Genomic DNA, 16,333 nt, shown 5'->3' with positions numbered 1-16,333 from the left:
TGTCCATAGCTTCCTGTACTTGACTTATCAATATTGTTTTGATTGGGACTGACCTAATGACCTAATGTGAATTCGGGAGGAAAAGTATTGGAAATACCTTTAAATGCCTGCCTGGAGGGCCAAAAGGGCAGGCTTCGGACTTTGAAGACTTTGAAGTACTTGAAATGATTTAAAATACTATTTGAAGCCAGGTCTGTTTTCGGTGAGCTTCGTGGTTGCAGACAGTACCTTGAAGGTGCTGCAGGTGCTCCTCTCGCAGAGCCGAGTGATGCAGTGCAGGTAATAGGTGGAGACGGTCTCGTTCTGTTGCGCGATGAAGCGGAATGCAGGGAAGTAGAATCGGGCCTTTTGGCTGTCGCCGTTCTCCAGAACGGTGGTCAACTGATCTACAGAGCACCTTTTAAAAAAAGGCGAACCTCACAAGTGCACATTTGCACACCACACCGATACATATATACTGTATATAAGCGATAATTATTGAATGAAAAATTCCCAATTAAATGAAAAAAGCTCTTGGCGCTGAGAAGAATTAGTTACAGTACAGTACACCTCTATTTGCACTATGCAATAAAGAACAACCTGGGTAAAGATAGTGAGATGCTCATGTGTCACAGGGAAACTTTGTCTGAACGCAAATAAGACAGAAAATATGATCAAGCTTGATTTGAATTTGATTGAATTTGAATATCACACAGGCACTCACTTGATATGAAATGGCCAACCTATACTTGATTGAAGTGTATTTGTTTTATTTTTTGACTTACGAGATGAAGAGATTAAAAAATGTTGAGTTGTTGGCATGGGGTGAGACTGAGGCGTAGCATCGATCCAGAAGCACATGGTATCTGTAGAGAAAGATTGTAGTCCCCAGAACTGAGTCAGAGACTCCAGGTCACAGGTAGAATCCTCTTATGACACATGGGACATTCTAGACAGACTCAGGTTGTGACACTATACCAAGGATGGCACACACACACACATGCATGCAGACACCCGTACATGCACACACGCAAACACACACACACCCACACACACACACACACACACACACACACACACACACACACACACACAATGAGCAAGGTTCTTACTGGGATGTCAGATTGGAAGCTAGAACCTGAACATAGATATTAGTCTTCAGCTCAATCCCCAGGGGTGGTATAATGAGGGATGTGGTATAGTCTGCATCCTGACAGAGGAAGGGGAGAAGGAAAATATGTTAATGGCAGCATTATAAAAGCACTTACTGTACATGAGATCAATTGTCTAGGTTTTTAGATGGTGGATCTTAGTATGTAGGGCATCATTACAGTACTTTTGTGAGGTGCCTCAATGTTGGCGTTGTTTGAGCCAGTCAGAGCAGTGTGTGTATCTGAATTTGGAGAAGGCTGTTAGGAGTTAGGTGGCAGGTGTGTGTTCTTACCTTGTACAGGGCCATACTCAGTGTGCTGATGAAGCTTCCATTCTTGTCCTTCAAAGCAATGGAGGAGGCCGACCTGAAAAGCAGAAGAGCAGAAGGTCAAAAATAGTAATCAGATGTTCTGCACCGCTGTCTCATTCCTACTATTCATTGATTTAGCATGTGTTGATTTATTCATCATTTATTTAACCAGGTAACTCTGTTCTCCTAGGGCGACCTGGCAAGAAAGGCAACCAGGTATGGGATCAAAACAACACCTGTATGGACGTCCAGCAGGGTCAATAGCGGAGCAGAGTCAGAGACTGTCAAAGCTACTCAATACACATGTAGAGTAAATGTGATGACTTGTACTTACACGTCTACCTGGGTGTTGTTGATGAGGTACTCCAGCGGGTAAGCACAGGAGTAGAAGTACTTGAGCTCCGCATTGTAGGTGACCATTCCGACGGTGGGGTCGTAGGATCGGACCACCCCGCTCACGTTGACTGTTTGGATGTTGGAGAAGTCAGAGAATATCCCTGTGCCCGGCGCACTTGTGGTCTGGAAACATAGAATAGAAAAGATTAGAATATAATAACTTTATATTAATCCAGGGGGGCAAATAAACATGATAGCACCAAACATGACAGCTGCGTGGAGGGTGAAACATAGGAAACATGTTGAACCTCTGGATCAAGAGTGTGTTGGGGTGGAACCTTGAGTCAAGTTGTGGTTGTTGTTGTTGTTGTTGTTGTTGTTGTTGTTGTTGTTGTTGAAAGATAGTGTTTACTGAGAAAATAGCATGTTCTCTGTTTAATGACCAAGCCACAACAAACCAGTGTGACCGAAGGGGACTGAACCTGTATCCTACACTGAAGAACTGTGCAAACTCCTGCCTAGGCATTAGCTCTGACAGATATTATCTTAAGGTCTCAGGCAAGGTTAATCATCACGCAAGAGTGATCACTGAACCACCTCTGTTACACCAGCAGTTTTCATTTACTTTGTTTTTCCAGACCGAAAGCCGTTATAGGATAGAAAGAGAGCATGCCTAAATCCCCTCCTGGTCCTCGGATTAGAGCTGCCATTTGGAGGGTGGCCGGAAATGAATTGGGGAGCAAACCAAGGTGAAGAGAAAATTCAGCAACTCTTGGAGGACAACGGAACTGGATAAAATACTTATTTATTGTTAAAACCAATGTGTTTCGGCCTGTAGCCTTCACCAAACCTATTTTTTTTCAGGGTTGCTGGCATCACATCCAAGGTGTCTACCACTGCCAATGTGCCCTTGAGCAAGGCACTAGCTACTCCAGGTGTGCTGCACAGGGATCTGACCGCTCTGCGTATATGCATGTGCGGTAGGGCAAGGTATGTGTGTGTGTGTCTTGGGGGGTATGCAGAAAGAACATTTTTCATTCACCTGTGATAGTGGACAATAAAGTATCTTATACTACTCACTAAGAACACACTCCCACAGGCGCTGCCTTGGCTGATTGGGAAGCTGAATCTCAGCACTGGGGGTGTCACGTCAGTGTCCAGCGTCCCCTTACAGTCTGCGTTGTCCATGATGTGGTTCAGGATCAGCAAACTTTCATTGTATCCAGTGTAGACGGCCGGACAGATGAGAACAGCCAGGTCTATGGAGGAGGTCCCGCAGACCACTGAGATGTCGGTGTACTCTGATAAACGTAAGAGGATATTGTCTCTCAGTAAGACAGTGAAACGCATTCAAGTGTGGTCTGACAGAGTGTACCAAATAGGAACGCAACTAATCAATAAATGTTTAGAGCAATCACGCCATTTCTGGCTCCCTTAAAGCAATCACGCCATTTCCAACATGCTCTTCACAACCTCTAAACACGACTTCTGTGATAAGAACGTGCTGCACTCTTAGAAACATTGTTTCAGACTTTTGTCTGATTGTTTTAGACTTTACATAAAAACTTTTGCTTTCTACAGAGAGGGTTCTACATGGCACCAAAAGGGTTCTTCAACGGGTTTTCCAACAGGTGAACCCTTTTTGGTTCTAGGTACAGAACCCTAACCCTAATGGTAACCCTAACCCTAACCCTAACCCTAACGGTAACCCTAACCCTAACCCTAACCCTAACCCTAACCTTTTTTGTTAGAGTGTGGTGCGTGGTGCGTGCGATACAGTACCTGGTCGTCTGGAGTGTGTCCCACAGTCAGACAGGGTGAGGGCCTGGTGGCCCACGATGCAGAGCGAAGTCAGGGTGAGGAAGATGATTAAAGGCATCTTGCCAATCTGCCCTTCAAAATACACAGGTGTATGTACAGGTGTATGTACAGGTGTATGTACAGGTGTATGTACAGTACAGCTCAACATTCAAAAGTCCAAACAAAGCAGGCATGTAAAATCCAATGTCAAATTAGCATGATATGTATGCACTCACTGCAATGTAAGTCGACTTACATATATATATATATGTTACATATATACATCATATTTCATATTCCTAGATATGCAGAAGGTGATTGTTCAGTAGCTCATATCTTACCTCTTCAAGCTCTTAGTTGAATGATGTTAGTTCAGCGGCAGTTGCATTTAAATATGGGGGATCTGAGGAGTTTTATATTTGTGATACTTCCTTGGGATTGGTCGGAAACAGGGTCAATGCCACTTAGGGTCTGCCTCGGTTTTCAATTTTGTGGCCCATACCTGGAGGCAAATGATGAAACCCTACACAGTTACCTTCAAAGTTACATGGAAAACAATGTCTAGGTGCCTTTGTGACTTTGTGTGCGATCCTGCACCCATTGCATGCTAATTTTGAAACTTAATAAAGTAAGTGCATGGTTTGTGGTTTTTAGGGACAACACACACAATGACGTAAGAGAGATATTTTTCCTGTAAGCAGTTTAAGTTCTGATGTGACCTAGATTACCCATATTTTGACCACTTACGGGAGAGGACCAAATCAAACCATGTACTGTTTGAGCATCAAGGCCCAAGTGGATAAAATGATAAGCGTGGGAACAATTGAGAGATTTATGATAGATGAGAATTTAAAATATGGGCAGGAAATGGCCTAGAAACGAAGTAAGCGTCTTTGTGACAGACAGACCTCATATAACTGAACCCGACTGTTAAATTTTCAGTTTGCACATGCATAATTGCACTGCTTACATTTGCACTGTTTTATTATTATTATTGTTGCTTTTTTATTATCACATGCTGCCTTAAATTTTGTTATCTTGTACATTTTGTTTAGTATATATTAGTATTGTACATTTTACATTGGTTGGCATTCTGCGGACAGCAAAGCAAGAGTTTCATTGTACAGGGAAACATGTTTTCTACTGTGCATATGATAATAAACACTTTGAATCTTGAGTCTTGAATCAGAGGGCTCAACATTTAAAATATTATTCTGGTGGTTGAGAGAAAGTATTTCCATTGGGGTTGTAGCATTCATCGTAATGTTGACCTACTCTCATGTAATTATGTAAATTATGTAAAATAGGTAAATAAAATGTGTCAAATGGTAACAACAAATGCTGCTTAAAGGGGCAATCAGGGATCGGTACATACATTTTTTAACTTTTAAATAGTTGATATATTGTCATGGATTCTTAAAGAATGTAACTTTATAAATGCCTCATGAGCTTAGTGCAACTGTCTTTCCCCATCAGAACCCCAAATATAAGCTTGTTTTACTTACTTGTTTGTAAACAATGTAATTGTAAACAAACACTGTATAGCTTCAAAACATGGTTAAAACTATCATTTTATATCTCATGGATGGTCAGTCCTTGCATCCATAGATCCGTATATGTATTTGAGAGTGGTTACATTTCGCCAGCACCATCACCTCAGCTGCTAACCAAATAAAGTGGTGAGGAAACAGCTTTGTTAGTGTCCCAGATTGCCCCTTTAATGTTGCAAAGTCAACAATTTACTTATTCACACAATGTATGTCGTGCTATTATGGTTTTGTTTTGAATTTGAAGTTGTAGGGACAGGATCAGCACGAAGGACAGCGGCTGTAACCTAATCTTGTCAGGTGAGCCACCTGGGAAGAAGAAATATTCTCTGTGATTCGGGTACAATAGGAGAACTGGGTGTTGCCCTCTCTATTGTCAGAGAGCACAAAACCATGGACCGGATTACGGACACACCGCCCACATTGTCACTGTCATGACGTGTACACATAAACATGCCAAGGGTCTTTCTCACTTCTCACATGATCAGGTTTTTTTTTACAGGTCACTCCATAAAAAAAAACTAAAAAAAACGTAGCCTTATACTTTGCACCTTGAACTTGGGGTTTGAATATTGAATGTCAGCCCCGCTCCCAACCTCCCCCACGACAACCCCCACCCCCCCCACCCCCCCACAAAAAAAGTTAATCGCTTATCAAAGATAGTAAATCGAGAGGCTGATGATTGCTAATTCTCTACTCTCAGTCATCGATGGCCGTTGTCTACGCCGAATATAACATATAATAGCTGCTGAAATCAGGGATTAGAGATATAATGGGACTTGATTGCAAGAGTGTAGCGTCAGGCCCGGATTAAGCCTCCCATTGGCCCTGTGGCTATACGTATCATCAATGCAGCCATAATGGCAGGGCATACACCGTCGATCGAAACACACATCAACGCAACAGCTCAAGCAAGAGTCCCCTCAAATGTGCGTCTTTCCACTGAGAATGAAGTTCAGATGTAGGGCTCTATTTTCAGGCCAAACGCAGGAGTAATGGGCATGTTCACAACAATGAGCAGGTCAAGTGCCATCCGGCTTGCGCATGGGAAGTCAGAGAGAGGAGGTCAGCCTCTTGGACCGCCTGCTCTCCCGGGCCTCTTGGCTTCAGCCCCAAACAAAGCCCCAGCATTTGGAAAGATGGCCACTGTGGTTTCATTTATTGCTTGTTACTTTGATTTAATAATTTCTGTTCCACCCCGCCATTTCAAGACACAACAGCTCTCTAATTTTTCTTCATGATTTCTTGAATCAGTACCGTGCCATTAATGTTAAACATTTCTGTTATATAGGCCCATAGATGGCTTAATGGTGATAATCAATATTTAAAGATGCAACTGCCATAGTAGTTTGTTTTTGTTAAAGCTTTAATTAAAAAACAAAACAAAAACAACAACAACAATGCATGGTAACATCTAACAACAATAACTTGACATAATGTTCACAGACATTATACTGAGTACAGGCAATTTCAGTAAATCAATGATTTTCTTTCATTTGTAAACCTTACATGTACATGGCCTCATTTTGCTTCAGCAAAACAGCACTGAGCTGAGCAAAAAATACCTAAAATCTCATAATATTCTACAGCATGATTTTTATGGTGCCTTGTCTTTAACAATGTTTTTGAGAAACAAATGATTATTCAACAGTGTTTAAGCAAACAGTGTGACAATGTATTGCACGCTATGAAATAGCGTCGCGTCTACATTAAATATTATGGTTATTTTTGGGCAACTTTGCTCACTATTTTGCCCAAGCAAAACGTGGCCCATAGTACAGTATGTAAAGGTCAGTGTCCTTGAAATTTACATAAACTGAACATCCTGAAAGACAGAACGGCTAAAATCCTGACATGCTATGTGTACAGTTAATCATTCAATCATGACAGTAGTAACTCTGCACAAACATTCAAGTTATATGGGCTATAAAAAGTCAGGATTTCGGCCATATTTAATACCAATGAGTGTACTGTATAATCATCTACCATGATCTTGAATATAAAAGGATGAATACAAAATTCCATTCTTCTCATTTGTAAGTACAATATAGTAGCCTACCTGGTCTCAGGTTAATATAGGTACAGTAGAATCTGTGACATAGACATCAAATACTGTATGTACAACAAATAACGTTTTTATGTGCTGGCCTTTGTGCAGCAGCAGTCAGGTGACAGGGTAGTTTGTAATTTCTGACCCTTTATTTGTTTATTGTAACTGATCCTATAGTAATGGATGACAAAAAGGCTGAGGTAATGAATGAAATGTGAGTCTCACATGATGATCTGTGTCGGTTTCAAGAGCATGTATAATTACACATTGTACACTGTAAACGAAAACTAAAACTAAAAAAAATACGGTACAATGATCTATCAAAGGATAAAAACTAAGAAAAGCACAGGAAAAAAGAACACACTGGTTCCTGGCACACAATTAACCACTTACAATATCCATGCATGCTTACTGTAAGTATGTGTATGTACATGTGAGAGTTTGGCATGAGAGTGAGAGAGAGAGAGAGAGAGAGAGAGAGAGAGAGAGAGAGAGAAAGAGAAAGAGAGAGAGAGAGAGAGAGAGAGTGAGAGTTATTTAAAGCCAGGATTCCAGGCTCCTGAGGGTGTGGCCGTAGGGAGGCGGGCTCTGCGAAGGAGGCGGAGAGAAAGCAGGAAGAACGCCATACTGAATCCGCCCAGAATGACCACGCCCGAGAGCAGAGCACTGGTCACTGGGTTCAACGGGAGGGAAGGGCCACTTGATACAGCTGTGTTACCACACAAACAAACAAAGTGTAAGAAGAGTCTTAAACAGACACAATCACCGACACACTGGCTAAAACGGCCATAGATAATGGACACATAGGACACATAAAGGAGAAGTAGAACATGTATGTGTTAGCTTTTACTATCATCCCCTCTAAATCCACGAGTCTCATATTATCTTTCAAAACCGTAACCGTCTTTTCATTGTGGATAAGGTCCTTCCGGTACCTCAAGTGTGTAGATAAGCCAAACATATCGGAACTTCTAAAGTTTCAAGACACTGCATGAACAGTGACAGAGAGAGAAAGAGAGAGAGAGAGAGAGAGAGAGAGAGAGAGAGAGAGAGAGAGAGCTTACCGAGTTGTGAGTTATTGGTTGGAGTTTCATCTACAAAGAAAAAAAGGATTTCCATAATCCATAGTTTTGTTTCGTTTTGTCAAAATGTTACAGTCTACGGTTACATCCGGGCAATCACAATAATCCTATAACATTTTGAGAAAACTAGGGTAAGCATGATAACATGATGAACTGAACCATGATAAACTGAGCCATAACGTGATAAACTGAACCATATAAGTCTATCCCAATAAGGTGGGATTCGATTTTGAAATGGGAATCGGACCCAGCAAATGGGGCATATGGTCTATGCTTACCACTCCTGGTGATGATTGGTCCAGCAGTAATGACAGCGTTTCCAGATGCTGGTTTGGACTCCATGCTCTCCTCTAGGTCCCTCCTGCGTCGATGACCACAGATCTGCCAATCACATCAACACCACGTTACACACTGACCCTTCATAATTCAATGTTGATGGTGACTGAGAGGAACAGACCGTTTGATAACGTGCTAAATATGAGTCAAAAATTGAATCTTACCGGCATGAGCATGGTACAATCATCCACCCGACACAGCTTGGTGACGCAGTGCAGGAAGACGGTGGACATCTTCTGGTGTCTGTGTTTGACAAAACGAAACACCTCGAAGGCAAATCGGCCCATCTGACTCTTCCCGTTCTCAAAAACGGTCGTCTGGGGGTCCTTGTAGCAACTGTTTGGAAAGAGAATCACACATGCACGCACGCGCGCGCGCGCGCACACACACGCACACACACACACACACACACACACACACACACACACACACACACACACTGAAATGGCACTGATATGATGTCTCGGCCTGTTTTAAGTAGTCAATGAGAAAAATGTCCTACCATTCACCATGAGAACCTATTATGAGGACTTGTATGGTAAGTGGTTGGGTGAATAGGTAATGGGGCACTTTTGTGGTTTATCCGGGCATCATTTGGGAAAAAGCGAGATTACCCAAAGAATAGGTCGTAGCGCAGTTCATCATTGGGATTCCCAGAGGGAGTGGTGTAACAGTAGTCCATCAAGATATTCCATCTACACAGGGACAAAACGAACTGTAAGGGCCTGATACAGGATAGAGATCTGACACAACACAATACAACAGGGCAGATCAGATATTCTCAGCATTGGGACTCCTGGCGCCTTCACACAGCCAAAGAGAACAGCTGAATGGGCATAAACCATAGAGGATGGATACAACTGAATTGGCAGAGAGGAGAGGGGACGGTTCTTAGGGCACCGCAGTGTATGAATGACAAAAAGTTGCACCTTATCTCACTTCTATATGAATTCTATGTCATGCAGGTTCTGTAAGAGAAAGTCCTAGTAGGCTTACAAGTATTCACAATGTAACCATTAGTGTAACAGGCTGGAATGATAATCTGCTGTTTGCAGCATGTTGGAAAACATCATATGTAAATAGCTCAATAAAATCATGTATAATTGTGAAACCTCAACATGTAAAGATATATTCAATATCATTATCGTATACCGTTTGTCCAGGTTTGTGGCTTTCACTGCAGCGAACACTCTGGTTTTCAAAGCCAGCCCTGCCATTGGAATAGAGAGCTGTTGGTTGTAGGTTGAGTCCTGTAGAAAAAGATAGTCAGGTTGTGAATTAAAATCTTTTTTTAAGTAATTTTTCTATTCTATTATGGCTTAATGTCTTATCAAGTCTAATAGTCTACAGTATCTCGTATCTTGATGGAGAACACATTTTAATTGTTATTATCACAGATAAAACGGTAATTCCAATACCGTTACGATATGCTCTTGAAGCTTAAGGATGTCTCATTATAATTATAGTATCATCCTTCTTTTATTTCAAAAAAACAGTACATCATATTCAATTTGAAGTTGAACATACAAATATCTCAGGTGAGACATCCGAAATACTTTATTTACAAAATCAACCAATTTGCATAAAATATTTTGGTCTTATGCTGTAACACACAACATAATTTAAAATAATATTTGTATTGTTTACTTACGTTGTATAGGATCATACTCAACGTGCTCACAAAGGTGCCGTTGTTGTCCTTCACTGATATTGCAGCAGATGACCTTGAAAAATTTAGGATGAATACTGTCTATGGCTTTGTCTGATAAATGTGTTATTTATGTCTGAAAAGTACAGATTGTATGCCATATGCTCAGGCATATTTCTTTATAATATAATGATGAACATTATTCTTATTATACTGTGCCGATTACAAGTTGCTAGATAACATATTCAGTACCACGGCTCGGCTGAATACTAAAAACTTGACATACACTCAACAACGCTTGCACTACTTGAAATCAGGTTTATGAAAATAGTATTTCTAGCTAAGTCTACACAAAATGTTAAGTTTGATTTCAATTTCCCTGTTTCATATCCACTGTCTAAAGATGCCAAATAATATCATTGTTTGATATATAATGTAATATCATTGTATGATATTATATGAATATGAATAAACAAAACAATTCAACTAAAAACACTGGAAACATGTCTTTTTTACTAGTGACTCAAGACTCCGCACTAGTCCTAGATAACAGAATTCCTAGCAGGCAGGCACTTACGACGCCAGCTGTGAGTTGTTGACCAGGTACTCGAGGGGATAGCTGCAGCTGAATTTGTACAGCAGGCCCGGCAGGTAGCTGATGATGGTTGGTGGGTCGGGGGTGTCGATGTACCCTGAGATGCTCCCAATTTGAACCAGTGACATGTTCCCGTAAGCATTGGCCCCGAAGGCTGTGGTCACCTGTGAAGGGACATAACATCATCAAAACAACAACGTGTGTGTGTTTGTGTGTGTGTGCTTGCATGCGTGTTTGTGTGTGTGTGTGTGTGTGTGTGTGTGTGTGTGTGTGTGTGCGTGCGTGCATGCTTGTGTGTGTGTGTGTGTGAGTGCATGCTTGTGTGTGTGTGTGTGTGTGTGTGTGCTTGCATGTCTGTGTGTGTGTGTGTGTGTGTGTGTGTGTGTGCTTGCATGCGTGTCTGTGTGTGTGTGTGTGCGTGGGTGTCTATGTTCCTCACCACCAGGTTGCTGCCGCAGGCCTCCAGTGTGCTGAGGCTGATGCTGAACAGCACTGCCGTGGGGAACGTGTTGTTATTGATGAAGCCCCGGCAGTGGGCGTCGCCATGGCGACCGTTCAGCGCTAGGTCTGCATCGGTGTACCCAGAGTAGAGCACAGGGCAGAAGTTGATCTTGAGGGTCATGGTCTGAACCCCACAGTACACGCTAATGTCTCGTTCCGCTAGACAGAGAGAGGGAGAGAGGGACAGATAGAGAGAGAGAGAGAGAGTTAGGGAGGGAGAGAGAGAAAGAGAGAGAGAGAGAGAGAGTTAGGGAGAGAGAGAAAGAGAGAGAGAGAGAGAGAGAGAGAGAGAGAGTGTTAGGGAGAGAGAGAAAGAGAGAGAGAGAGAGAGAGAGAGAGAGTTAGGGAGGGAGGGAGAGAGAGGGGACAAAAAGAAAGAGAGGAGTAAACAACAGCTGTTATCTTCAGACGTTAAAAAACCGAAACGCTATCTAGTGAATCTCAGATGCATAAAGAAATGGATGATATTTATTCCTTTAACATCCTCACCAGGGAACCTGCTGTGGTAGTTGGCATCACAGTTGTATCCATTGAACTGTGGGAGGACTGATGAGGTCCTACTCAATAGCAGGAAGATGAAACACATTCGCTCCATCTTAGCACCTGGAGAGGTTCACACACACACACATACGCACACGCACACACACACAAATACACACACACACACGCAGGCAAACACATTATCATCTCTATTCAGAATGTCAACAATTCATCCCATTGCAATATCTAAAAGTGCTGCGTGAATATTTCTGTCTACAATGTACCTTCAATATGATGTTCAAAATGATACTTTCATAAAGACCTCCTCTTGCCTTCGTCCCTCTTACTGCACCATAAACCTTCTAGTCACCTGTCCATTCTATATGTCTCCCTCTACTGTGAACACCGACCCTTTAACCCAGTCCTTCTCTTCTCAACATCCCTTACACTGTTTATAGCCTCTTTCCCCCCTTCTCTCTCTGACCCCTCTAGACCTGGTCCCATCTCTCTCTAACCCCTCTAGCCCTGGTCCCATCTCTCTGACCCCTCTAGACCTGGTCCCATCTCTCTCTAACCCCTCTAGCCCTGGTCCCATCTCTCTGACCCCTCTAGACCTGGTCCCATCTCTCTGACCCCTCTAGCCCTGGTCCCATCTCTCTCTAACCCCTCTAGCCCTGGTCCCATCTCTCTGACCCCTCTAGACCTGGTCCCATCTCTCTGACCCCTCTAGCCCTGGTCCCATCTCTCTGACCCCTCTAGCCCTGGTCCCATCTCTCTCTGACCCCTCTAGCCCTGGTCCCATCTCTCTCTAACCCCTCTAGCCCTGGTCCCATCTCTCTGACCCCTCTAGACCTGGTCCCATCTCTCTCTGACCCCTCTAGCCCTGGTCCCATCACTCTCTGACCCCTCTAGCCCTGGTCCCATCTCTCTAATCCCTCTAGACCTGGTCCCATCTCTCTCTGACCCCTCTAGACCTGGTCCCATCTCTCTGACCCCTCTAGCCCTGGTCTCTTCACTCTCTAATCCCTCTAGACCTGGTCCATTCTCTCTAACCCCTCTAGACCTGGTCCATTCTCTCTCTGACCCCTCTAGCCCTGGTCCCTCACTCTCTAACCCCTCTAGACCTGGTCCCTCACTCTCTAACCCCTCTAGACCTGGTCCCATCTCTCTATGACCCCTCTAGACCTGGTCCCATCTCTCTAACCCCTCTAGACCTGGTCCCATCTCTCTAATCCCTCTAGACCTGGTCCCATCACTCTCTAACCCCTCTAGACCTGGTCCCATCTCTCTGACCCCTCTAGACCTGGTCCCTCACTCTCTAACCCCTCTAGACCTGGTCTCTTCACTCTCTAATCCCTCTAGACCTGGTCCATTCTCTCTAACCCCTCTAGACCTGGTCCCTCACTCTCTAACCCCTCTAGACCTGGTCCCATCTCTCTGACCCCTCTAGCCCTGGTCCCTCACTCTCTAACCCCTCTAGACCTGGTCTCTTCACTCTCTAATCCCTCTAGACCTGGTCCATTCTCTCTAACCCCTCTAGACCTGGTCCCTCACTCTCTAACCCCTCTAGACCTGGTCCCATCTCTCTGACCCCTCTAGCCCTGGTCCCTCACTCTCTAACCCCTCTAGACCTGGTCTCTTATCTCTCTAATCCCTCTAGACCTGGTCCCATCTCTCTGACCCCTCTAGACCTGGTCCATTCTCTCTCTAACCCCTCTAGCCCTGGTCCCATCTCTCTCTGACCCCTCTAGACCTGGTCCCATCTCTCTAACCCCTCTAGACCTGGTCCATTCTCTCTCTGACCCCTCTAGACCTGGTCCCATCTCTCTAATCCCTCTAGACCTGGTCCCATCTCTCTGACCCCTCTAGACCTGGTCCCATCTCTCTAATCCCTCTAGCCCTGGTCCCATCTCTCTAATCCCTCTAGCCCTGGTCCCATCTCTCTAATCCCTCTAGACCTGGTCCCATCTCTCTAATCCCTCTAGACCTGGTCCCATCTCTCTAATCCCTCTAGACCTGGTCCCATCTCTCTAATCCCTCTAGACCTGGTCCCATCTCTCTGACCCCTCTAGACCTGGTCCCATCTCTCTGACCCCTCTAGACCTGGTCCCATCTCTCTAACCCCTCTAGACCTGGTCCCATCTCTCTAACCCCTCTAGACCTGGTCCCATCTCTCTCTGACCCCTCTAGACCTGGTCCCATCTCTCTAACCCCTCTAGACCTGGTCCCATCTCTCTGACCCCTCTAGACCTGGTCCCATCTCTCTCTAACCCCTCTTACCCTGGTCTGTGGAGTAGACAGTTCAGCGCTGCTCCATGTGGTCTCGGCTGCAGCTAGCGACCGAATGGAGGGGTCAGCCTCTCCACACAGTGTGTGTGTACGTGAGAATGTGTGTGTGTGTGTGTGTGTGTGTGTGTATGAGAGAGAAACAGGGACTCATTATGCAAACACTTAAACAAAAAGCGCTGTCCCACAGAACATGGGAAACTTCATCAGATGTGAATGGCCTGGACAAATCTTTTCACGGCGCCCCGAAACCTGAGTGGGCGCGGCGGGTTCCCACTCATCTCCCCTCGGCCTGATCTCCGTCTGTCATCCCACACAAATGGCCAGCCTCAGCAGGGGGGCCCGGCCCGGGAATTAAGCTGTCATCAGGTGCTGAGGAGAGCGGGCCGCGGCCTACATTCACATGGACATAAAAGTCAACTCACGGTCTAATGCAGGGCTGCGTGTACGTAATTGTGATGCACAAGGTACCACTTAGAGTGACGCAAATTCCGTGACTTATACTGTGAACTTTACAAGCAAATTTTGGGCATTGATCCTGCGAGCTTGTTTTTCGGTCTTCAGCATGACGTGGCATTTGCTTAGCTGATGCTCTATTTAATAAATAAATATTGATAATAATTTCAATAAATTGAAATTATAGTGACAGGAGCAGGCCTATACATTGTAATTGTAGTTACAATTTCAAAAGTGGCACATAAGCACTTGTATGAACATTAGTGAAGCTCATCGGTTCGACCTCGAACCAAAAAGCGTTATTCGTCTGGCCCTGTACAAGATACCTTTAAAGAATCTTTTGAAGAACTCTCTTGGTGGAAAGGTTTCTACATGACACAGAACAACCCCTTTTGGACCCTTTTTTCTGTGTGGGGCCCGTGAAATGTGTGGTCAGGTTTTGTATTCCTTTCCTTTAGTTGCTGATCCACTGTACACATATAGTGATTCCATCCTTCATTTAATCGAGAGTGGAAACACAAAAAAGAAGTTGAAAAGAAAAAGGTTGAACCCACTAAATCAACCCCTTGCATTTGTTTGTGTATATGTGTGATTGTTTATACAGTATGTGCGTCATTGTCTTTGTGCATTTGTTTGTTTGTTTGTTTGTTTGTGAACATGCCATGGTATGTCTCCAAGATGTATGCCTCCATGCCAGTGCATCACTGTTTTGAGAGCATCATGTCTGCCTCACGTGTCATTCGGTGCTAGATGAAAGCTAGGGCTAGGTCACGGCTAGGCACAAAGGCTCGAGCAAACAATGGACAAGGGGAGCTGGCTATTCATTCATTAGCATCTGTCCCTGTGATGAGGCAGGACTGAAATCAAATATAAAGAGCTTACAAGCAGACAACTAGTATTCAGAGCCAATAGGATCAGATGGCCATATACACATGAAATGTATACATATGGTGAAACCATTACCACCAATCCCACCCAGCTAATGACCTACTTGGCAGATGCCATGTGTTCCACTTCTGTGACTCGTTCAGTCACATGACTTTTCATAAGTTTGTTTTCAAGTGAGTTTTGTGCGACTTGTGTAGTACTGCGAGTGAGTGCATTTTCACACATTTTGAAATCGCCATTTTTATTTACCTGTCTAAAATTGATTTCACCTTTATAATAAAAGTTGGAGCTGGGTATGTTGCAAGCGTTAGTAGAAGGTTATGCTCACCAGATCCATCATGAACATTCCAAAACACAAATAACAATATTTGATTACTAGGGGGGAAAAGTTTGCAAAGTGAGATTCTGCCATGATCTGACACTGTACAATACTCTAATACAATATGTACAATACTCCCTCTGTGCCAACCTCTTGGGCTTAATGTGAAAGAGGTCCCTCTCGAGAATGTCAGTGTGTTAGTGTCAGTATCAGACTTGCAACAACACTGAAGGTAAGCAGTTAGATCTACCATATATTCCTGTCTCTATCAGATCAACCTCTAAAACAGCCAACCTCGCAGACATGCAAATCATACAGCCTGTGTTTGATCGGAAAACCCGTGAGAGTTTGGATGTAAATTGACTCTCCAGCTCGAACATGAGCTTGGAAACCAAATCCTCATCAAAGGTTGTGCTGGGATTTGATCTTCAGTGAGTAATGTTTCGAAAAGCCAATAAAACCATCAGAAAATAAGACTGACAAGGAGAAAGCACCCCGAAACAATCAAATTCTCCTCGGCCTTGATTGTGGCCCAAATTTCAGACAGTGCGTTATTACCTAAACGTTC

General features: G+C 43.8%; 2 protein-coding genes across 2 annotated transcripts in view; both read right to left on the bottom strand.

Annotated features, from left to right (window-relative positions):
• Positions 1–3,656, bottom strand: part of LOC310814706 (zona pellucida-like domain-containing protein 1) — a gene marked incomplete at both ends in the record, with an annotated part of 4,431 nt that extends 775 nt beyond the window's left edge. Inside the window, 7 exons of the mRNA XM_083684206.1 lie at positions 229–397; positions 765–845; positions 1,092–1,189; positions 1,424–1,496; positions 1,776–1,960; positions 2,858–3,078; positions 3,560–3,656. Coding sequence (XP_083540332.1) covers positions 229–397; positions 765–845; positions 1,092–1,189; positions 1,424–1,496; positions 1,776–1,960; positions 2,858–3,078; positions 3,560–3,656 — 924 coding nt within the window. The remainder of the gene's footprint in view (positions 1–228; positions 398–764; positions 846–1,091; positions 1,190–1,423; positions 1,497–1,775; positions 1,961–2,857; positions 3,079–3,559) is intronic.
• Positions 3,657–7,707: 4,051 nt separating this feature from the next.
• Positions 7,708–11,934, bottom strand: zpld1b (zona pellucida-like domain containing 1b; the record flags this gene model as incomplete). Its single annotated transcript, XM_083685452.1, has 10 exons — positions 11,826–11,934; positions 11,275–11,495; positions 10,818–10,999; positions 10,244–10,316; positions 9,745–9,842; positions 9,207–9,287; positions 8,757–8,928; positions 8,535–8,637; positions 8,239–8,268; positions 7,708–7,883 (listed from the first exon to the last, which is right to left on the bottom strand). The coding sequence occupies exons 1-10, from the start codon at positions 11,929–11,931 to the stop codon at positions 7,708–7,710; spliced, it is 1,242 nt and encodes a 413-aa protein (XP_083541578.1). The 5' UTR covers positions 11,932–11,934.
• Positions 11,935–16,333: the final 4,399 nt, after the last annotated feature.

Source organism: Argentina silus (assembly GCF_951799395.1).
Source record: "Argentina silus genome assembly, chromosome: 14".
Classification (NCBI taxonomy): domain Eukaryota; kingdom Metazoa; phylum Chordata; class Actinopteri; order Argentiniformes; family Argentinidae; genus Argentina; species Argentina silus.
This window is presented reverse-complemented; position numbering and strand designations above follow the sequence as displayed.